General features: G+C 43.6%; 1 protein-coding gene across 2 annotated transcripts in view; it reads left to right on the plus strand.

Moving 5' to 3' along the window:
- The window catches only part of CIP2A (cellular inhibitor of PP2A), a 153,125-nt gene that overhangs the window by 108,898 nt on the left and 21,087 nt on the right, over positions 1 to 23,140 (plus strand). For both annotated transcript variants that reach the window (XM_033941528.1, XM_033941527.1), the window contains 3 exons: positions 16,319 to 16,432; positions 18,374 to 18,456; positions 19,694 to 19,833. In XM_033941528.1, the coding sequence (XP_033797419.1) occupies positions 16,319 to 16,432; positions 18,374 to 18,456; positions 19,694 to 19,833 (337 nt within the window). The remainder of the gene's footprint in view (positions 1 to 16,318; positions 16,433 to 18,373; positions 18,457 to 19,693; positions 19,834 to 23,140) is intronic.

Here is a 23,140-nt window from a genome sequence, read left to right on the forward strand (position 1 = left end):
AATTTCTTCGACTGCCTCCTTTCCCTAGGACCCCCTGCATTTTAGCCATTTTAGCTACTTCATTATAGTTTTTCACATATAGTGCTATTCCTCTATTTCTCTCGCTTTTCCTCCCCCTGTTCCTGTTGTACTCACTTTATTTGTCTCTTTTCTTATAAAGATCGTATTTCTCCCCTTTTTGACCTAATGTACTGGTTTGTTATGTCCCCCTGTTATTTATAAGTGTTTACTTCATGTTTTAATTGTATTACTATTGGATTGTTATTCGCTTAGAACAGGGGTGTCAAACTCAATCACATAAGGGGCCGAAATCTTAGAAAAAGGCTAAGTCGCGGGCCAAATTTTTTATTAAGATACTTAGGGGTCCTCTTATTAAGGTATGCTAACCAATTTAGCGCACACTAAATGTGCACCTTAATAAAAGGACCCCTAAGTGACTAAGGCTTAGTTACAACATCTCCAACCCCACGCCGGCTCTGTGATGTAAACAAAATAAATAAAAAAACACTTTTCCTCTCTCCTTTAGGTCCTAGTTCACGCTTGCTATCTAACATCAGTTCTGGCAGGATACACATTTCAAATCTAACATATTGTAATCACAAAACAGAAAATAAAATTATTTTTTCTACCTTTTGTTGTCTGGTCATTATTCAATCCTGTTGGTCCCAGGCTCTGTGCTCCTAGGCAATGAACTAAGATAGTGATCAAACTCCAGGGAGGGAAAGGCCCACCGTTTTGAACCGGCGAGCTTACGAGCAGGATGGACTGAGCTTCCATCCTTAAAAATGTATGGGGGTGGGGGGATTTCAGGACATCCTCGGTGACAGGAAGAAGTGGGCAGTCCATCCTGCCTTTTGTTCAGGGGAGGAAGGGGGAGGATATGGAATGTAAACATAAAAGTTGAACATTGTGCCAGATCTTAGTATACAGAACTTCATTTATTTACCAGTATTCTCTTTGGATTTCAACCCCCCTCCCCAGAACAATAAGGGGGTGCTCCCTTATTTTGGCAGGCTGACACCTAGTGCTTATGTTCCAAAGTACTGCTAGGGTCATGTCATAATTGGGAATTGTAAATCACTATTCTGTGGTGTGAACAGTGCTACAAAAAGTACTGCTGTCTGTATTTTCAAGATTGCCACAAAGGAAGAGGATGCCATAGGCCATTTCTTTGAAACCAGGTAATATTGGTCCATGGTGTTTGTGTGTCTTCTGGAGCTCTGTGGTTGGGATTCTCTCTGGACAGGGATTGGATCAGACACTAACAGGGAAGGAGCTTTTACCTGGGGGTTTTAATAAAGTCCTTTGTTTTTATACAATCTACATGTGGCAATACCTGTATTTTGCGCCACATCATCTGTAGGTTCGTGCGGCCTGCAGAGGATCGCTGTTCGGCTGTAGCGATCCTAGCAGGCCACCGTAGCCTTAGCTGCACATTCCCTCTGGAACGGTCCCATACATCAAACACCAAGAAATGAATCTGTTCCATGTAGAAGCATATGATTTCTTTGTGGACTCAGTCCTAGATTCAATGAGAATGTGAAGTACTTCTGGAGTAAATATATCCGAAGAAGTTATTGCGGTTGCAGAAACCATGCTGCTAAATTCAGTGACTCATGGTTTTTTGAAGAAGTTTTCTTGAGGAATTTGTTCAGAGACCTTTGGAAGAATGTATGGAGGAAATTGAGCTTTGTTGAGCAGAACTGAAAACAATGCCTGTCTGGGCCAAAACAAGGCAATCAGAATGAGGTGAACATTGTCTCTTTGTACAAGGTGAAGAGAACGAGAGGGCACTCGCTAAAGTTAGAAGGGAAAAGATTCTGTACATACGTGAGGAAATTCTTCTTCACCCAGAGAGTGGTAGAAATCTGGAACGCTCTTCTGGAGGCTGTTATAGGGGAAAGTACCCTTCAGGGATTCAAGACAAGGTTGGATAAGTTCCTACTGGAACAGAACATATACAAGTAAGGCTAGACTCAAATAGGGCACTTGTCTTTGACCTAAGGGGCCGCCATGTGAGCAGACTACTAGGCACGATGGACCACTGGTCTGACCCAGCAGCGGGAAATCTTATGTACTTCTTGTAAAGTTTTGCTGATTAGAGGAATCGGAGGGAATGTATATAGAAGATTGGAGCCAATGAAAATTGAAATGCCTCCTCCGCTATTCTGTTAGGAGCTTCATACTTGCAACAGAATTTGTTGCATTTGTTGTTTTGTGGGGATGCAAATGAGAGGCATTCCTCAACGACAAAATACATCTTGCGTAGTCGTGTTCTTAAATGAACATTCATGTGGAACTAGCTGCCTGCTGAGTTTTCGACAATGCAGTTGTCTTTCCCTAGAAGATATATGGCTGTCAGGTATGCCTGCATGTTGTTGATTAATTTCCATATTCTGGTTGCCTCCTGTCAGAAGAGTCGAGATCCTGTGTTCTCCTGCTTGTTGTAGTGGTCTTGGTGTGTAATGGAGGATTGAATGGGATTCCCATTGTGAGATTGACCCAGTGCAGCCATCATTGCAAGTCTTCAAGGATTTGGGAAAAGACAGTTATTGGTTTACAGTATACAGAGGTTGGTAGTATTTGTCCCATCTGTCTTTCAGGAACCATTGAAGTGGACGTATGTTTAAACGGGCTAATCATGGAACTTGGTCTGTTTTTGCCATATGTCCTAGGAGGATTAGCAGTGTGTGAGCTTTTACTGTTTGTCCAGGGCTCAGTTGCTGTGTTAGGGCTAGATGCACTAAGAGGATCGGTAAGACCGTGTGAGTCTGCACCAATCCGATTTTTTAGCCAATTCAGAAAGAGCTATTGATGCACTAAAAAGTTTGCATGCAAATGATTCACATGCATGTTTGACATAATCCCCGACTCTGTCGTCCGATTGGCTGCTGTGAGAGCAACTCTCACACATGCGAAGCCAAAATGCTCTCAACGACACCATCCATGTAGCCACGCATTCATCTCCAGGATGCGAGCTTCTCTGCCCTGGCCTTTACCCTTGACAGGAAGGATGATGAGAATACCACCTGCGCACCTGACTGCTTCACCTTCTCTCCCCGAACCACTAAGTCACTTTTGACACGTTCGCAGGGGTACATGGCAGTATTATTAGTGCCAATGTGGATGAGCAGCATCGGATAGTAGTCATCAGGCTTGATGAGTCTCAACAAGCTCTCCGTAACATCTTGTATTTTTGCACCAGGTAGACAGCAAACCTCTCATGACATCATGTCTGGCCTGCAGATGGACGCTTCTGTACCCCTCAGAAGGGAATCGCCAACTACTACTACTTTACACCTCCTAGTGGTCACGGATCCAGTAATTTTGGGGATCTCAAGCTTTGGTCCTTCCTCTCCTTGGTATGCTCTCATCTCCTCCACTTCCAGGACAGCATACTGATTCTTCAGTTCAAAGGTGGGGGGAGTCACAGTGAATCTTGCAGTGTTCCGTAATCTGAGTCCAGCTGCCTTCCTTCAGCACAGCCTCTTCTTCCCCACTGCTGGAAATCGTTGAAGCCTCTTGAACCATTTCATCAACGTACCTCTCATTCTCATGGATGCTTCTTAGTCTTGTCACCTCCTCTCTCAGTTTTTTTACTTCCTTTATGAAGGATTCAAGCAAAAGACAGCTTGTACATGGAACTACTCTCTCTGCCTGGGTAACATTTTCTGTCTGCACAGAGACAGAGGTTGTAATCTGAGCAGCAGCTTTGGTGATATGATGTTCCCAGCCATACTAGGGTGCAGAAGTACTTACACCTGGAAGAAAAAAAAAAGAAAGGGCAGAAAAATCCTACCAAAGTAATTCCCTGTTCCTGGTTGGCTGGAGAGCCTATAAATCAAAAAGCACTGCTTTGGGGTGGCAGAAAGTAGTTCAGTCTTGCTGGCTGGTGGAGGAGTGCTTGGGAGAAGTTAACTTCTGCTGAATCATCAAGACTCTTAGCTCGTTTCTTACCAGAAGAGGCAGTTTGGTGTTTTTGAACTGCTTCCTTCTGGAGGTGGAGGTGGAGCTGGAGCTGAGATTATTAACTCTTGTTTCCGAAGGTAATCTTTTAATTTAGATCACAGATTTTTAGAGTTTTTAAAAAAAATTTCCACTGTGTACAACTCAGTCACAAATTAATTTGATGATGAGGTCCCAGGCAACGAATACATAAATCATGAGTATCCATTAGAGACATTTTGTAGATACAAACTGCACAACGCTTGAAGCGGTTTCTGTTTGTCTGGCATATTAAAAATTGCTAAAAAGAACAAACCAGAGGAAAACAAAACCACAAACACAAATATAAAGAAATAAAAATGGAATTGTCCAGATCAAAATGATGTGCACTAAAAAAGTGTCCTCCAACTCATCTGGTATTGTGAAGATTTTTATTCCTCCAATATCACAATAGTACATCCAACGGCTCAATGACTCGACATGTACATGTTTCAGCCAACAGGCCTGCCTCAGGAGTCTATAAATACATATATATGCATATAAAAGAACAGTATAAATAACTTAATATGAATTGATATCGTTGAAGACAAGAAATATATAGAGATACATAAAAATACATATATATCATAAATACATTGTAGAATCATCTAAACAATACTTTAATGTCAATAATAAAATAAAATCTACCAATATGATGTAATAAGTCATATTTAATAAAAAAGCAAATATTATATCGTTAAAAACGGAATTAAAATCCTAAACAAATGTGAGCATAAAAGCATAGGAAAAAACTCTCCATAAAATTAATAAATGTATAAATCACTAGCTTTAAGATGGCACATAAATACATAGGTCAAATGCACCAAAAAAGATAAAACAACTTAACAATACATAAAACACTTAGTGACCATTAAAAACTATAAAAAAAACATACCTTAAGAATCACGAATGATGATATTCAAAAGAAGCTGCCACTCACATAGATTTAACCAAAGTTCAAACAAAGGAAGGAATATCATCTGACTGTAAAAAAGGGGAAGAGGAGGGAGGGGAGGGGGGGAGGAAAGGGCGAAGGAAGGGGGAGGAGGGTGGTAAAGGGGGTGGATGGGGGAAGAGAGAGAGAGAGGGGAGGGGTGTGAGGTAGGGGGTGGGGGAGGGAAGGGAGAGGAGAGGAGGAGGAGAGGGGAGAGGAAGTGAAGGAATGGGAAGAGAGGAGTGGGAGGGAAGGAAAGGAAAGGAAGCAGGGGGAAGGGGAGGAAGGGCAGAAAGGGAAAAGAAAGGGGGAAAAAAAGGAATTGAGAAAAACATCTAAAAACACATATATAGCCATATAAGTGATATAAGTCATAGAAATAAAGTGACAGCCATACTCACATTTGTTTATGATTTTAATTCCATTTTTAACAATATAATATTTGCTTTTTTATTAAATATGACTTATTACATCATATGGTAGATTTTATTTTATTATTGACATTAAAGTATTGTTTAGATGATTCTACAATGTATTTATGATATATATGTATTTTTATGTATCTCTATATATTCTTGTCTTCAACGATATCAATTCATATTAAGTTATTTATACTGTTCTTTTATATGCATATATATATGTATTTATAGACTCCTGAGGCAGGCCTGTTGGCCGAAACATGAACATGTCGAGTCATTGAGTCGTTGGATGTACTATTGTGATATTGGAGGAATAAAGATCTTCACAACACCAGATGAGTTGGAGGACACTTTTTTAGTGCACATCATTCTGATCTGGACAATTCCATTTTTATTTCTTTATATTAAAAATTGCTACCACAAAATCTAATTCTTGAAGATGTAGAATGATTTTTTTGTTGTTGTTCACTGCTGTTTGAAACTGCCTATTTATTACTGAGGAAAACTGACTGAAAAACCAGCTTGAAGGTCTGACTGCAACCACAGAAACTAAAAAACTGAGCAGGAGGGGTGTGTGCACTTACAGTAGATACAGTGGTAGGCAGAAATGCTGACACATGCACAGAAAGTTTTTCTAGAGCTTTCTGAACTCATGACTAGCCGAGGTCAGTTCTGTCCTGATGATGTCACCAATTGTGTAGCTGAATAGATCAGCTGTCCAGGGAGAAACCAAAAATATCTTAATTGCATAAATCTTTTACATCCTTTAATCAGTACTTACCAGAAGACCCTTTTACAGCATGAGTGTTTACCAGCTTTGCATAGCAGGCTGGTGTAGTTTTTGCTGCTTGTTTTTTGCAGAAAAGCTCAAGCTGTAACATGTTGACTGGGAATCATTTGTAGACTGCAGCCTTCAAATCTAGCCATAGAGCTTGGGACTTTGACAGGGTCATTCAAGGATATTCACTTTCTTTTATCTGAGCTGCTCCATTAATGGTTTTGCTTCATGCTTATGATTACTGTCCTCCTGTGACCGGCTAGAACAGATTTTCCTCTAAGACCTGACTGTACTTTGCAAATCCATCTTTCCCTTCATCCTTACAAACTTCCTTTTCCCCATTCAAGCAAAGTATCCGCATAACATAATACTGCTACTGTTATGATTTACCATAGGGATGGTGTTAGGGTGATAACCCAGTGTTTGATATAACATATCATTTCATATTGAGTTTAGAAAATTCCACTTTGGTTTCAACAAACAACAAAACGTTCTTCCACGTGCATGCAATATCTCATGTGGTTTTTGCAAACTCTATGCAGCACATCATATCACAGATCTTTAGCAATATCTTCTTTCTTGCCACCCACCCATATAATATTTGTGAAATAATCTTATGATTGTGGGACGGTCAGTGTTTTTCTGGCCTCAGCTTTTAGTTATTTTAAAATCTTTGCTCTTACAGTGATCTTCATCAGCAGTTTCCTTAGCCCGTGGCTACTGCCTTTAGATGGACAGCCTAATTGTGGCAGCATCTTGGTAATGCTAAACTGTTTCCACTTTACAGTGATGGACCCAAGGGTGTCCCAAGGGATATTCAGAACTTTCCCCAATCTGTACATTTCTTTTGGCAGCTCCAAGTTCAGCATGTTTACCTTTGCTTCAAAGATTCACTTCATACAACAAGAATGTCTCAATTCTTCATGCAGGAGTATTTGAATCCGCTAAGCTGCTATGACTGAGCCCAGGTAGTCTCTGCTACTCTATTATGAGCCTTGTTAGATCAGTTTTTGAAACAGACCTATTCTGCGTTTGATTTGACAAAGGGATGTAAAGATTATGTAGTCAAATACAAAAGAACAATTACAGAAGTATTCACAAAGTACTGAAAGTGTAGAGTATGTTCTATAAGAATAGCCTTACTGGGTCAGACCAACAGTCCATCAAGCCTAGTAGCCCATTCTTACGGTGGCCAATCCAGATCACTAGTACCTGGCAAAAACCCAGAGAGTAGCAATATTCCATGCTACCGATCCAGGGCAAGCAGTGACTTGCCCCATGTCTTTCTCAATAACAGACTATGGACTTTTCCTCTAGGAAAGGGGTAGGGAACTCCGGTCCTCGAGAGCCGTATCCCAGTTGGGTTTTCAGGATTTTCCCAATGAATATGCATTGAAAGCAGTGCATGCAAATAGATTTCATGTATATTCATTGGGGAAATCCTGAAAACCCGACTGGAATATGGCTTTCGAGGAACGGAGTTCCCTACCCCTGCTCTAGGAAATTGTCCAAACTTCTTAAAACCAGCTATGCCATGGGTAGGGAACTCCGGTCCTCGAGAGCCATATTCCAGTTGGGTTTTCAGGATTTCCCCAATGAATATGCATGAGATCTATTTGCATGCACTGCTTTCAATGCATATTCATTGGGAAAATCCTGAAAACCCAACTGGAATACGGCTCTCGAGGATCGGAGTTCTCTACCCCTGAGCTATGCTATCCGCTTTTACCACAACCTCTGGCAATGCATTCCAGAGCTTAACTATTCTCTGAGTGAAAAAATATTTCTTCCTATTGGTTTTAAAAGTATTTCCCTGTAACTTCGAGTGTCTATAGATCAATGAAAGAAATTCCTACTGTAATAAAATATGCAAGGGTGGGAAAACCTTTTCAAGATACTGTAAAAGTAGGCAAAAAAAATCTAAGACTATATAATCCATGCCTTAATACTAGTAAAAAAAACAATTACCCCCCTTCTTTTTACAAAACCATTATGTGGTTTTTACCACCAGCCACAGCAGTAACAGTTCTGACGCTCATAGGAATTCTATGAACGTTGGAGCTGTTACTACCACGGCCGGCACCAAAAACCACACTACAGTGTTTATTCTTTCTTGATATCCCATTCTTGGACAATTGAGACCCTTGAAAATCTTACTTCATGGCTACTCGGTTCCAGTCTTCAAGGTCTACAGGCAAGCCAGGGTTTCAGATCTACAATGAATATGCATAAGAGAAATTAATATGTACTACCTCCTTGTTATGAAAATCTTTTTCATGCATGTTCATTGTGGATATTCTGAAAACCTGGCCTGCATCTGGACATCGAAGACTGAAATTTTGAGTAGTCCTGTCGTACATTAAAATAAATCATAAAATCTAATCTAATTTTTATGTATGGATCACACTATACCTACATAGGTTCAATACAATTTACAATCAAGAGAATCTATGTATAAGCATGGGGAACTTAAGGGTCATGCTAGAAATACAATATGTACTATTAAATGTAATTTACAACATAGTTAGGATTGAATCACAGCAACCTTTCAACAGTTCATGGATATTGAGTAAATCGAAATGGAGCTAAGAGACTTATAAGGTGAACAGAATTCCTGCAGTCATTAACAGCTTGACAGGCATATGGGATGACTGGCAGACTCACAGTGACTGGAGTTGTTGATTAGTCAGTGCTGTGGTTGAGGTTCAAACAGGTTGCAGTAGAGATATGTTTTTCGCCTTCTCGTGAATTTTAGGTAACAGGATTCCTTGTGTTTGTAGGCAATCAAGAAAATCCATGTATATGCATGGGGAACTTAAGGGTCATGCCAGAAATACAATAAACATATTATACTATTAAACATAATTTACAACATAGTTAGAATCGAATCACAACAACCTTTCAACAGTTCATGGATACTGGGTAAGTCGAAATGGAGCTAAGAGAATTATAAGGTGAACAGAATTCCTGCAGTCATTAACAGCTTAAGAAAAAACACACTTATGTAAGTCACTATAACAAATTCAAAAGGTATTTTCTTATAGCAAAGCCTATAACATACTTTCATATGTGGATTGGTTGTGCTCAGAGACATGGAGGAAAAAGGGGACGCTGTCCCCAAAAATCCTCACTACCTGAGACATATGAAAGTATGATATAGACTTTGCTATAAGAAAATACCTTTTGAATTTGTTATAGTGATTTAAATAAGCGTGTTTATTGTTTATTTTCTTGAGTATATTTTTCACGCTTTCCTTTTTGGAAATTTGTGTCCTTTTTACTTTGACTTAATCATTAACAGCTTGATAGGCATATGGGATGACTGGCAGACTCACAGTGACTGGAGTTGCGGTAGAGACATGTTTTTCACCTTCTTATTAATTTTAGGTAACAAGATTCCTTGTGTTTATAGGCAGACTGTTCCAGGTTTTAATAGCAACATAGGTGAACAAAGAATTGAATAGCCGCTTGTATTTAGTTAAAATATTTTCCCTCCCAATCTTCTCCACTCTACTATCCTTCCTCATTCCATCCTCATTCCAATAGTGAAAGCCGTCAACTCAACATGCTCTCTAAAGCTCACTAACCACTGTTCTGGAAAGCCAAACCTTAGCTAATGTTCTGAAGTTTTAGATAGTTCTTCTCTTATACCTCTGTTTGTGTTTTTTATAAAGCCTCCTGTAGAGTTTTTATAAGATTGATACCTAAACCATTCAGTTCAATAAGAAAAGCACAAAAAAGTGAAACTCCTCTGTCCTCCCTCAGAGATAAGGCTAATAAACAAATGGATTATACAAGGAAAAAGATGTGGTAAAAATAGCATAGCTGAATGTAAAAAGGTTTGGACAAGTTCCTGGAGAAAGTCAATAGACTGTTAATGGAGACCTGGGGACAGTCATGTCATATCCCTGGGAATCTTGCAACTTTTGCGCATCCTGCCAGGTATTTATGACCTGGATTGGCCACTGTTAGAAACAGGATACTAGGCTTGATGGATGTTTGTTCTGACCCAGTATGGTAATTATTATGCTATGTTCTCAGAAGCTTTAATAAAAATACAACTCTTTCAAAAATATATACCGTATTTTCACATAGATAACGCGCACCCGTGTAAAACGCGCACACGGGTATAGCGCGCAAAAAACACACATTTATGTACAGAAATTTTTATATACCGCGCACACCCATATACCGCGCATGCTGCCCGACTCTCCCGTCGCCGCCTGACTCTCCTTTCGCCCGCCCCGACTCTCCTCTCCCCCTTCACCCCCCCAGGACCGCTCGCACCCCCACCCCGAAGGACCGCTCGCACGCACTCCCACCCGCACCCCCACCCTGAAGGACCGCTCGCACCCCCACAGCCTCCTGACCCCCCCATCATGTAGAAGTCCTGCTGCTTCCTCTTAGCGGTCCCGACTCCCCGACACGATCGGGGCAAGAGGGAGCTCAAGCCCTCTTGCCCCAGCCAACCGCGGCACCCCCGACACGATCGGGGCAAGAGGGAGCTCAAGCCCTCTTGCCCCAGCCAACCGCGGCCCCCCCGACACGATCGGGGCAAGAGGGAGCTCAAGCCCTCTTGCCCCAGCCAACCGCGGCACCCCCGACACGATCGGGGCAAGAGGGAGCTCAAGCCCTCTTGCCCCCCCGACTCCCCAACTCCCCGACAATATCGGGCCAGGAGGGAGCCCAAGTCCTCCTGGCTCTTGCGAACCCCCCCCCCCGCTAGTTGTTCGGGCCAGAAGGGAGCCCAAACCCTCCTGGCCACGGCGACCCCCTAACCCCACCCGGCACTACATTACGGGCAGGAGGGATCCCAGGCCCTCCTGCCCTCGACGCAAACCCCCCTCCCTCCAACGACCGCCCCCCCCAAGAACCTCCGACCGCCCCACCAGCCGACCCGCGACCCCCCTGGCCGACCCCCACGACACCCCCACCCCCCTTCCCCGTACCTTTGCTAGTTGGCCGGACAGACGGGAGCCAAACCCGCCTGTCCGGCAGGCAGCCAACGACGGAATGAGGCCGGATTGGCCCATCCGTCCCAAAGCTCCGCCTACTGGTGGGGCCTAAGGCGCGTGGGCCAATCAGAATAGGCCCTGGAGCCTTAGGTCCCACCTGGGGGCGTGGCCTGAGGCACATGGGCCCAACCCGACCATGTGCCTCAGGCCGCGCCCCCAGGTGGGACCTAAGGCTCCAGGGCCTATTCTGATTGGCCCACGCGCCTTAGGCCCCACCAGTAGGCGGAGCTTTGGGACGGATGGGCCAATCCGGCCTCATTCCGTCGTTGGCTGCCTGCCGGACAGGCGGGTTTGGCTCCCGTCTGTCTGGCCAACTAGCAAAGGTACGGGGAAGGGGGGTGGGGGTGTCGGCCAGGGGGGTCGCGGGTCGGCTGGTGGGGCGGTCGGAGGTTCTTGGGGGGGGCGGTCGTTGGAGGGAGGGAGGGGGGTTTGTGTCGAGGGCAGGAGGGCCTGGGATCCCTCCTGCCCGTAATGTAGTGCGGGGTGGGGGTAGGGGGTCGCCGTGGCCAGGAGGGTTTGGGCTCCCTCCTGGCCCGATATTGTCGGGGAGTCGGCCGGGCAAGAGGGCTTGGGCTCCCTCTTGCTCCGATCGCGGGTGCGGGTGGGAGCGCGTGCGAGCGGGCGTTCGGGGTGGGGGTGCGAGCGGTCCTGCTGGGGGGGGGTGAATCGGGCGTCGGGCGGGGTGGGGGTAGGGGGTCGCCGTGGCCAGGAGGGTTTGGGCTCCCTTCTGGCCCGATATTGTCGGGAAGTCGGCGGTCCTTCGGGGTGGGGGTGCGAGTGGTCCTGCCGGGGGGGGGATTTATCGGACGTCGGGGAGTCGGCCGGGCAAGAGGGCTTGGGCTCCCTCTTGCTCCGATCGTGGATGCGGGTGCGGGTGGGAGCGGGTGCGAGCGGTCGTTCGGGGTGGGGGTGCGAGCGGTCCTGCTGTGGGGGTGAATCGGGCGTCGGGCGGGGTGGGAACTATGTTTAAAAACTTTTGTATACCGCGCTCACGCATATAACGCGCGAGGGGTATGCGCGGTAGGTAAAAACGCGTATAACGCGCGCGTTATATGCGTGAAAATACGGTAGTAGTGCTGCCCGATTCAGGAAAAAAAAATTTGATTCGAGTCAACCTATTGAATCGATTTGATTCGATTTTCTTGCCCAATTGTGTGTTTTTTTAAACATCCTGATGGGTTTATTTTATAGCCTCTTCACCCCCTTTGCCCTCTCCTACCCACACAGGTGCTTGAGGTGTAAACAAAAAAGACTTTTCTTCTCTCTGTTAAATCCTAGCTCATGTTCGCGGTCTAACACCAGCTGTGGCAGGATACACAAAACAGAAAATAAAATTATTTTTTCTACCTTTTGTTGTCTGGTCATTATTCAAATCATGTTGGTCCCAGTCTCTTGATTGTCTTCTGATCAGGGTCTCCTTTCTTCTTTCTCCGTGCAAACCATCCATTGTCCATCTTTGGCCTCCCCTTCCATTTCCCTTCACTCCCCCGAAGGTCTGGCATCTTTCCTTTTTTTTCATCTCCATCCCCACAGCTGCAGCGATGGACCCCACCATCCCCAGATTCACCATCTCTCCTTTTCTCAACTACCCTTCATCCAGCATATCTCCCTCCTTCCCTACTACCCCAGGGTCCACCAGCTCTCCCTTTCTCTTCCCAACTACCCTCCTATCCAGTATCTCTATCCCCCACCACCTCCACACCATCCCAGGTTGTAGCGATCCTTGCAGCTGCCGTTGTCCTCAGCGGCACGTTCCCTCTGCCACGATCCTGCCCCTGACGTCAGAGGAGGGGCAGGATCGTGACAGAGGGAATGTGCCACTGAAGATGACAACTGCAAGGATTGCTACAGCACCAGCGATCCTGCTGACTGCCATATTATCTTAAGGTAAGAGCAGGGAAGCTGGGGGAACATGCAGGCCTTCCCGACTGATCCTCCCCTTTGCTCCCTAAAACAGGAGCAGCTGTGAATGGCCAGCAAAAGAAAACGCTGCTGCTCCTGTTTTAGGAAGGCACAGGGAGATTGGTTGGTCACGAATCGGGAGGCCAATTTTTTTTTTTTTTAATCAAATTGATTTGAATCGGAAATCGGGCAGCACTAATATAAAGACACTTGTTGTAAAAACAGACAACTCCAAGTATCCTATGAAAGCACTGAGTAAGTACTCTAAATTCTAAAATTATGACAATAATATACGTTTTGTTTAAGGCTTAGTTTATTTTCACCCATCAGATAAGTGATCCTCCATTGCAGTCCTCTAATACCATGAGCTCTTAAACCAAATATATGTAACTATATTATGAATATTTTTTGTGATTGTCCTGAAAACCAGAGGAGTTAAGGAAACTAGAGGACTGGATTTCGGAAGCACTTGGATAGGGGAAATGCAGTAATAAAAGATGACATTTAGGGGGGATTCAACAAAGGGCAAACAATCATGTTAGTGTGTTCTAACCACTAAAGATGCCCTTTCTTGAATCTCCCCCATAAGTACATAAAAAGTGGAAAGCTTGTCCACTCTTGGTATGTGGTATTTGTATTTAAATATTCAATACTGTCTATACTTATTATTTTATTATGGTATAATTAAGTCTGTACCGAATATCTGTATTTGATTTGATTCGACCCCCAAATACATTATTCGTATTCAGCTGAACAGTGATTTCTATTCAAATAAAAATAGTCCATGGCTCTACCATGCTAAATCCTACTGAAATAAATGCTTGATCTCTGATTTCACTTTTCTTCTTTTATTACTTTTTTGTTAAAGCTCAATGTTCATTATTCATATTCGGAATTTGTATTCAGACAGATAATATTTTTCATTATTCATATTTGGCCAAATAGTAACATATGCTATCCACTACAGCTCTAAATAATACCTATAATGTATAATGAATTTCACTTGGAAAAATTACATCACAGAAAAATAGATGTTTACCATGGAAAACTTTGCTTTCAAAATGGCCCTCTTTCAAGGGGGAGTAGGGGAAGAGAGAGATTTGGAGTAGATTGAGTGAAGTACTCACTGTAATAAGAACATAAGAAGTTGCCTCCACTGGGTCAGACCGAGGTCCATCTCGCCCAGCGGTCCGCTCCCGCGGCGGCCCATCAGGTCCGCGACCTGTGAAGTGGTTTCTGCCTACTTCTATAACCTTCCTCAGGTTATATCTGTACCCCTCTATCCCCTTATCCTCCAGGAACCTATCCAAACCCTCCTTGAACCCCTGTACAGAGTTCTGGCCTATCACATTCTCCGGAAGCGCGATCCATGTGTCCACCACCTTCTGGGTAAAAAAGAACTTCCTAGCATTTGTTCTAAACCTGTCCCCTTTCAATTTCTCCGAGTGACCCCTAGTGCTTGTGGCTCCCCACAGTTTGAAAAATCTGTCCTTATTCACTTTCTCTATGCCCTTAAGGATTTTGAAGATTTCTATCATATCCCCTCTAAGTCTCCTCTTCTCCAGGGAGAACAGCCCCAGCATTTTTAACCTGTCAGCGTATGAAAAATTTTCCATACCATTTATTAGTTTAGTTGCCCTCCTCTGCACTCCCTCGAGTATCGCCATGTCCTTCTTGAGGTACGGTGACCAGTATTGAACACAGTACTCCAGGTGCGGGAGCACCATTGCGCGATACAGCGGCATGATGACTTCCTTCGTCCTGGTTGTAATACCTTTTTTGATGATGCCCAGCATTCTTTTTTCTTTCTTTGAGGCTGTCGCACATTGTGCCGATGGTTTCAGTGATGTGTTGACCATCACCCCCAGGTCCCTTTCAAGGTTACTCACCCCTAGCAGTGTTCCCCCCATTTTGTAGCTGAACATCGGGTTCTTTTTCCCTACATGCATGACCTTGCATTTCTCTACGTTAAAACTCATTTGCCACTTTTTTGCCCAGTCTTCCAGTTTCGTTAGGTCCCTTTGCAGGTCTTCACAGTCTTCCGTGTTTCTAACCCTGCTGCAGAGTTTGGTGTCATCAGCAAATTTGATAACCTCACATTTTGTCCCTGCCTCCAGATCGTTAATAAATATATTGAACAGTAGAGGTCCCAGCACTGACCCCTGTGGAACTCCGCTCGTGACCCATTGCCAGTCTGAGTATTGGCCTTTTACTCCAACCCTCTGCTTCCTGCCTGCCAACCAGTGTTTGATCCATCGGTAGATATCCCCTTGCACCCCGTGGTACCACAGCTTTTTAAGTAGCCGTTCGTGAGGTACCTTGTCGAAGGCTTTTTGGAAGTCAAAGTAAATGATGTCTATGGATTCCCCTTTATCCATCTGGCTGTTTATTCCCTCAAAGAAGTACAGCAAGTTCGTGAGGCATGACCTTCCCTTGCAGAAGCCATGTTGGCTCGCCTTCAGTTGTCCATTGTTTTTTATGTATTCGCATATTGTGTCCTTTACCATTGCTTCCATCATCTTCCCTGGAACCGAGGTCAAACTCACAGGCCTGTAATTTCCCGGGTTACCCCTTGATCCCTTCTTAAAGATGGGCGTGACATTCGCTATTTTCCAGTCCTCTGGGATCTCCCCTGTTTTTAGGGAGAGGTTACATATTTGGCGAAGTGTCTCTGCTATTTCATTTCTCAGTTCTTTTAGTACCCTTGGGTGGATGCCGTCCGGGCCTGGTGATTTGTCGCTCTTTAGTCTGTCTATCTGTCTGAGGACATCCTCTTTGCTCACCTCTAGTTTTACCAGCCTTTCATCTTGTTCTCTGTTTATAGTTTCCTCGGGTTCCGGAATATTGGTTGTGTCCTCTCTGGTGAAGACTGACGAGAAGAATTTGTTTAACCTGTCAGCTATCTCTTTTTCCTCCTTTATCGCTCCTTTCCTGTCTCCGTCATCCAGTGGTCCCACTTCCTCTCTGGCTGGTTGTTTCCCTTTCACATACCTGAAGAAGGGTTTGAAGTTTCTTGCTAATAACACCGACATATTCATTACTCCATATGTTTTGCATCTACAAAGTCTGCGTGTGAAAGCACTGGTTCAACACTATTTTTGAAATGAAATTCCATGGAGAGCTTTGCTTTTCAAAATCTGTTTGCAAAAGAAACTAACAGGTTGCATAAGGAAAACTTGTTACTTTCAAAATCTGTTTATAGGAGGACTAACAATTTCCTTCATTCTGACTGCATAAGGAAACTTGCAGCATCCTTTAAAATACTTTTCTCTTCTTTTTGTTCCAGGCATGAACTCATTGAAAAGCAATATAAGGATTTACAAGCATCTTATAACACTCTAAGTAAGCAGGCTGAGTCGCTGAAAAAACTGACAGATTCTCTCAAGCAACAGAGTGACAAGTATGTTATAAAAAGAATTTTAGAAAGGTTTTCTTTTTCTTTTTTTAAACTTTATAGATTTTTAAACTTTAATAGTATAATACAAATGATATATCATATAAACTGCATAAGACACACTATTAACTATACAATTGTTACATTAGATAATCATTTTCTCCCCTTCTTATCTTCATTATTAAAACAATAATACATAAGATATTATTTCAATATTATAACGAAATAAATTAACTCCTCAAAATACATATTAATATAGGGACTTTGGATCATCTGTTATATTTTTGTCCATTGGTACTTGGTTTCAGGAAGTCAATTTGGGGACAAATTAATCTCATTCTTGAATCATCTATCCCCTTGTCATATGAGGCGATAATATGTGGTACGCTACTTCATGTTAAACCTACTCTAGATAAATATAAAAGTCGCCTTTTCCTGATTTTGACAGGAATAGGGGTTCAACTAATTATTCTTAATTGGAAAAACCATGATAGGATTAATTTTACTTTTTGGTGGGTAATTGTATAAGTATGAAAGGAATAGTATGGGGGAATAGTAAGTCCTTTAATGATATATGGAGTCCATTGACTAATTTTATTGCATTATAATTAGGTTTATGTTTCTTTCTTTCTTTCTTCATTAAAGTCCTTGCACATCCAGGGAGGGTGGGGTGGAGGGGGGAAACTTATTTAGAAAAGTTTTCTATGTGTACAACCTGGTTTTACATATGAAAAGTGGGCAATACACAAATCTTTGCCATATATGTGCAGGGAGTGATCTTTACAGCGTATATAATTATACATTTATAAAGTTGGTGTTCCCAGGGCAAGAGATGGCAAAACCCAGTAGACATACATATATACTGTTGAACCCCCACACATGTGATTTGAATGCCCTTTTACCAAACTGCAGTAAAAGTGGCCTTACAGAAAGCTTTTCCCATACGTTAGGGATGTTTATTTTCGCAGCTAGAAAATGTCCAATTTTCCATTTTCTCATTTAATGGCCATGTGCTATTTTTACAATTAGTGCAAGGCTATTACTAAAGATTAGCACATGAGCCCTTACCAACACCTGTTTTGTAGGCAGTAAGGGCTCACCTGCATATCCTGTGCTAATCGTTTAGTGTGTAGTATTGTAGCTGCGCTAACTGATCTCTGCAGAAATGTCCCCTTTGCTGAGATCAACACAACAACAGCTATTGACTATTCCTTCATTAAAGATAATAGGAACCAGAAGATCTACCATTTTCTCAGTTGTAGCATCCCAGCTTTGGAACAATTTACCAATTTATATTCGTAATGAATCTTCTTTAGAAAAATTCAAGCGTTCCTTAAAAAGTTTTTTGTTCAAGAACGCTTTTGAAAAATAGACAACACAATTTTACAAATCACCAAACCTCTTAGATCTAAATTAGATTTCTGTATAGATTATAGATTCATCTTTTTTCTTTCCTTTCTCCTTTTTGTGTTACCTACCAAATGTGTTCCCCGCTAAATGTTTTCTTTCTCTCTTTAAAGATTGTAGTTCATCCCTTTCACCTTCCGTACCAGTTATGTATTAGAATGGATAGAATTTGATTGTAATTATGTTAGTTTTGTTCTACCCCCATTTTAAAAATATTATACGCTTTGAAGCTTTTGATATTGCGTATATAACAAAAATTTAATGAACTTGAAACTTAAAAAAAACTTTCAGCCTTCAATTTACACATTCATATTTCAAACTTACCACAGGACATCTGAATGTATCCCATGGCAAGCCATTTTAAGCTGTGGTAAGCATACATTAGCACTTGCTGCAGCTTAATAAAGGAGCCTTAAGTTTGTTACAGCAGACATTTTTCCAAATATTCTGCCATCCTATGAAGTGATTTATTCCTTCTTTCACATGTATTATTTTCTGCATTTTGTTCCCTCTTCTCTTTTTTTATTTTATACATTGTAGGACAGTTGCTCTATTGGAAGATGTAGAAGGTCAGAGAAAAGAATTGGCCAAAGAGCTACAGGACAGAGACAACAAAATATTGAGTAGGTTGCTGGTTTTTGAAAACTGCTTTCATATTTGGCCAAATAGTAACATATGCAATCCGCTACAGCTCTAAATAATACCTATAATGTATAATGAATTTCACTCAGAAAAACTACATCACAGGAAAATAGATGTTTACCATGGAAAACCTTGTTTTCAAAATGGCCCTCCTCTTTCAAGGGGGAGGAGGGGAAGAGAGAAATTTGGAGCAGGTCAAGTGAAGTATTCACTGTAATCACACCGACTTATTCATTAATCCATATATTTTGCATCTTCAAAGTTTGCGTATGAAAGCTTTCCTATAGCACTGGTTCAACCCTATTAAATGCAAGTCTTTTTGTTGAGAGGTGTTCTTAGAGATACTTCAAGTAATATTTACATGAAAGAAGATCATGCCCGACAAAGTGAGAAGATAATGACTCAATACAGTATGGGTCAGGCTCTGCTTTGGCTACATGGGTTAAGAACATAAGAATAACTTTACTGGGTCAGACCAATGGCCAATCAAGCCCAGTAGCCCGTTCTCATGGTAGCCAATCCAGGTCCTGAGTACCTGGCCCAAACCCAAGGAGTAGCAACATTCCATGCTACTGATCTAGGGCAAACAGTGGCAGACTAGATGGGCCATTTTGCCTTTATCTGCCATAATGTTTCTATGTTTCTCAATAGACTATGGACTTTTCCTTCAGAAAATTGTCCAAACCTTTTTTAAAATAAGCTACGCTTTCTGCTCTTACTACAACTTCTGGCAAGTTGCTGGCTTGACGTTGATCTGTTTCTTTGTATAGAACATATCTGTAGGAGAAAGAGAAGCTAGGATGTTTGTCCAAAATATTCTTTGCTCTGATGTACCCTGAGTAACTTTGCTATTGCTATTTGTCTTCAAATATTCAGAATAACGATGGACAAAATATACCTTTGTTATTTGGACTTGTGATCACTAATAAAACTACAATATACATTTTCTTTCTTTTATGCAATTGGTTGAGTAACTTGTAAAAGCCCTCATGCTTGAGTTACTTTAGATTCCACCAGAATACTTTCCCTTAGTTCCGTTTCAGTTCCATTCTGCTTCAAGTACCTGTCAGCCAATGATTGAAAACAGTGCTTGGCTCATAAGATTAGCATTTCTGAATTTTTTTTTTTCATTCTGTCTCTGGAAAATGAGATGCTGTGGGAGGAAGAGTTTTGTGCTCTGGAGGAAGGGTTTGTTACCCATTCATTTTCTTGTAATAGGTTTTCAACAGAAAATAAAAAGTTTGGAAGACAAGCTGAAGACAACAGAGAAAGAAAACACAGATATGGAGGAAACCATTGACATTCTCAGAAAAGAGATGAGCAAAACTGAACAAGCAAGAAAAGAGCTCAGTATTAGGGTAAGAAAGTGTCAGTTTGTGCATTAATATACCAGTTATTTCCCCTTTTTACTGGCTTTAGTGGGAATGATTTGGGTAAGTGGGAGATTCAGATTAGAGAATGACACGGTGAAAAAATTGGTCCCCGTCACCGCCCCGTCCCCGTCTCACCATCCCCGTCACCGCCCCGTCCCCGTCTCACCATCCTCTTCACCGCCCCGTCACCGCCACTGCCACCCCATTCACCGCCCCGTCACTGCAATCCCATTCACTTTTCTTTATTTACGTATAAAGGAAACATTCTTTAAAACTTTAAAACTTAGTTAAATATTAGTTAATAACTATACAAAAACAAAACACGCAGAGAAAAAATTAATTAATAAAAATTCTCAAAACTGACACATTTTGATCACTAAATTTAAAATAGTTATTTTTCATACAGTTTTTCAATCACTAATCTTCCACCACCCCTGGGGCTAGCAATGCAAAAACAAACACGACATGTACTTTAAATGCTGCCGTGATTAGCATAGTGACCGCGGCTACGGCTGCAAGTCTCCCCTCCCCCCAGCGATCACGGCAGGAGGGCACCCAACCCCTCCTGTAGACCCCCCCAACGGCCCTCCCGACAATCGCAGCAGAAGGGTACCCAACCCCTCCTGCCGGTCCTCCCAATGGCCTCCCCTAAGATCGCCAGCAGGAGGGTACCCAACCCCTCCTGCTGGACCCCCCCCCAACGAACCCTCCCACCCCGGAACCCCCTTAGTCTTACTTTCCAAGTTGGACCGGACGGCTCCTCACACGTATGGCCAGCAGGCTTGCCTCCGTCCAAATGAGGCGGGCCCGCCCCTACCCTGCCCAACCCACAGGATCCTAGGGCCTGATTGGTCTAGGCACCTAAAGCCACTCCCGCTATAGGAGGGGCCTTAGGTGCTTGGGCCAATCAGGCCCTAGGATCCTGTGGGTTAGGCAGGGGAGGGGAGGGGCGGGCCCGCCTCATTTGGACGGAGGCAGGCCTGCTGGCCAGACGAGCGAGGAGCTGTCCGGTCCAACTTGGAAAGTAAGACTAAGGGGGTTCCGGGGTGGGAGGGTTCGTTGGGGGGGGTCCAGCAGGAGGGGTTGGGTACCCTCCTGCCGGCGATCTTAGGGGAGGCCATTGGGAGGCAGGGGAGGGGAGGGGCGGGCCCGCCTCATTTGGACGGAGGCAGGCCTGCTGGCCAGACGAGCGAGGAGCTGTCCGGTCCAACTTGGAAAGTAAGACTAAGGGGGTTCCGGGGTGGGAGGGTTCGTTGGGGGGGGGGTCCAGCAGGAGGGGTTGGGTACCCTCCTGCCGGCGATCTTAGGGGAGGCCATTGGGAGGACCGGCAGGAGGGGTTGGGTACCCTTCTGCTGCGATTGGCAGGAAGGGTTGATCTGACAAATGAGGAGCACGGTGAAACACAGGTAAATAGCGGTTCCTAGAAGGGGGTACATTGGCCCGCGGGGACAAACCTGTTCACCGTTTCCGCGGTCGGTGAATGGCCTTGTCCCCGTCACCGCAGCGACTGCTAGTTTTCTTCCCCGTTTTTGGCGGTGACCCGCGGCTTAAATGCGGTGGCCGCGGGTAAACCGTCACCGTGTCATTCTCTAATTCAGATGCAAATACTATGCACATGCTTTTAGCAGTTTCATAACTAAGTTGCTTAATTATAACTGTGAGAGGGTGCTGAAAAGTTCTTAGCCCAACCAAGAAGGTAAATGATGTGGAACCATGAAACTTACAAATTATTCCACATATTCACCCCTAAGTTCAACACACTTGGCACATCATGTGTGAAATTTCTGTAACCCTTCTAAAAATATTCTTATGTCTGGTCATTGAAATACTGCTCCGCTGCTGCAAACCCCTTCAAATCACTCAAAAATTGTCACCCTTTCAAACTCATTTTTAAGGTCTGGAAACAGAAAATAGTCAGATGATGCAAGATCTGGTAAGTAGGGCAGATGGTATATGCACTGAAACCCCAACTGCATCAAAACATCCATTGTTTTGCCAACCTTATGAGCAGGTGCATTGTCTTGTAAAAAGAGAACGTTCTGCAGTTCCTTCTCCCTTTTTCTTTCAATACCTCCTTTAATCGGCACAGAAAGTTACAGTACTTCTACATTAACTGTTTGGCCCCTTGGAAGACAGTCATTACAACACCTTTCTGATCCCAAAACACTGTGCCATTACCTTTCCTGCTGAATTTTGGGTCTTGAATTTCCATGGCCTTGGAGAACCTGAGTGCTGCCATTGTTTTGTCTCAGGATCATAGTGGTGTAACCATGTTTCATCAACAGTAACTAGTCATTCCAAAAAGTTGGCACTGGCTTGCTGCAAAATCAAATTGGAAGTATCCACTTGATGTCATTTCCTCAGCCACCGACAGTCAGGGAAATGAGGTTTCCCTTACCGCCGATAGTGCTAGGGGACTCCCTTTTCGCGGCTGCTGGCTTGCCTGCTTTAGCAGCTGGGTCTGTTCAGGCCTCTTTGCCGCTGCAGGCCTCGGGGGAGTTTTTTGGATGGGTTTTTCACTGGTTTTGCTGGGAAACGCCACCATCTTGCCTGTGGCCCTAGGTAACCTTCCCCCTGTCTTAGAGAGACAGGAACTGGTTTGTGCTGGGTCTCCTGTTTTACCGCTGGGGGGGGTTTGCCCCATATTTTGTTTTAGCCATGTACAAGGCTTACTTTCAGGCAGCTGGGGGTCCTGTTTTTTTCACCGGGGGTCTCTGTTTTTTCATGGGGGCTTTTGTCTTCAGTGTCCACCCCCATTCAGCCTCTCGATGTTGGCTCCGGCTCAATCCCTTCCGTCTTCGTCCAAGCAACCGCGGGTCTCGTGGGATGAGGATTTTCTGTTTGACCCCCAAGATCCTCTCAGGGGCGTCGGATAACACTGACGTGTTTTGTGGAATCGCCAACTGACAAGGATGCATTGGTGGTGCACATTTTTCAGCGGAAAGAGCTATAGGAGCTTATTCTTCAGGTTTTGTCAGTTTTGCACTTTGAGGAAGATACGAAGGAGCTCCCACGTGTGGTGGACCTCCTGCTTCGGGGGATCCATTCGGCCTCTTGTTCTTTTCCTATGCATCAGGATATACAGAATGTACCGTATTTTCACGCTTATAACGCGCATACGTGTATAACACGCATACGCGTATAGCGCACGGGTCCAAACCATTTGTGTAAAAAAATTTTTATATAGCACGCACACGCGTATACCGCGCATGCTGCTATAACCTCCTCCCGCCACTCCCGCTTACTCCCTCTTTTGGCCTGCGAACCGGCATCCTCCCTCCCGCTCACATC

The sequence above is a fragment of the Geotrypetes seraphini genome, chromosome 4 (assembly GCF_902459505.1).
Source record: "Geotrypetes seraphini chromosome 4, aGeoSer1.1, whole genome shotgun sequence".
Classification (NCBI taxonomy): Eukaryota; Metazoa; Chordata; class Amphibia; order Gymnophiona; family Dermophiidae; genus Geotrypetes; species Geotrypetes seraphini.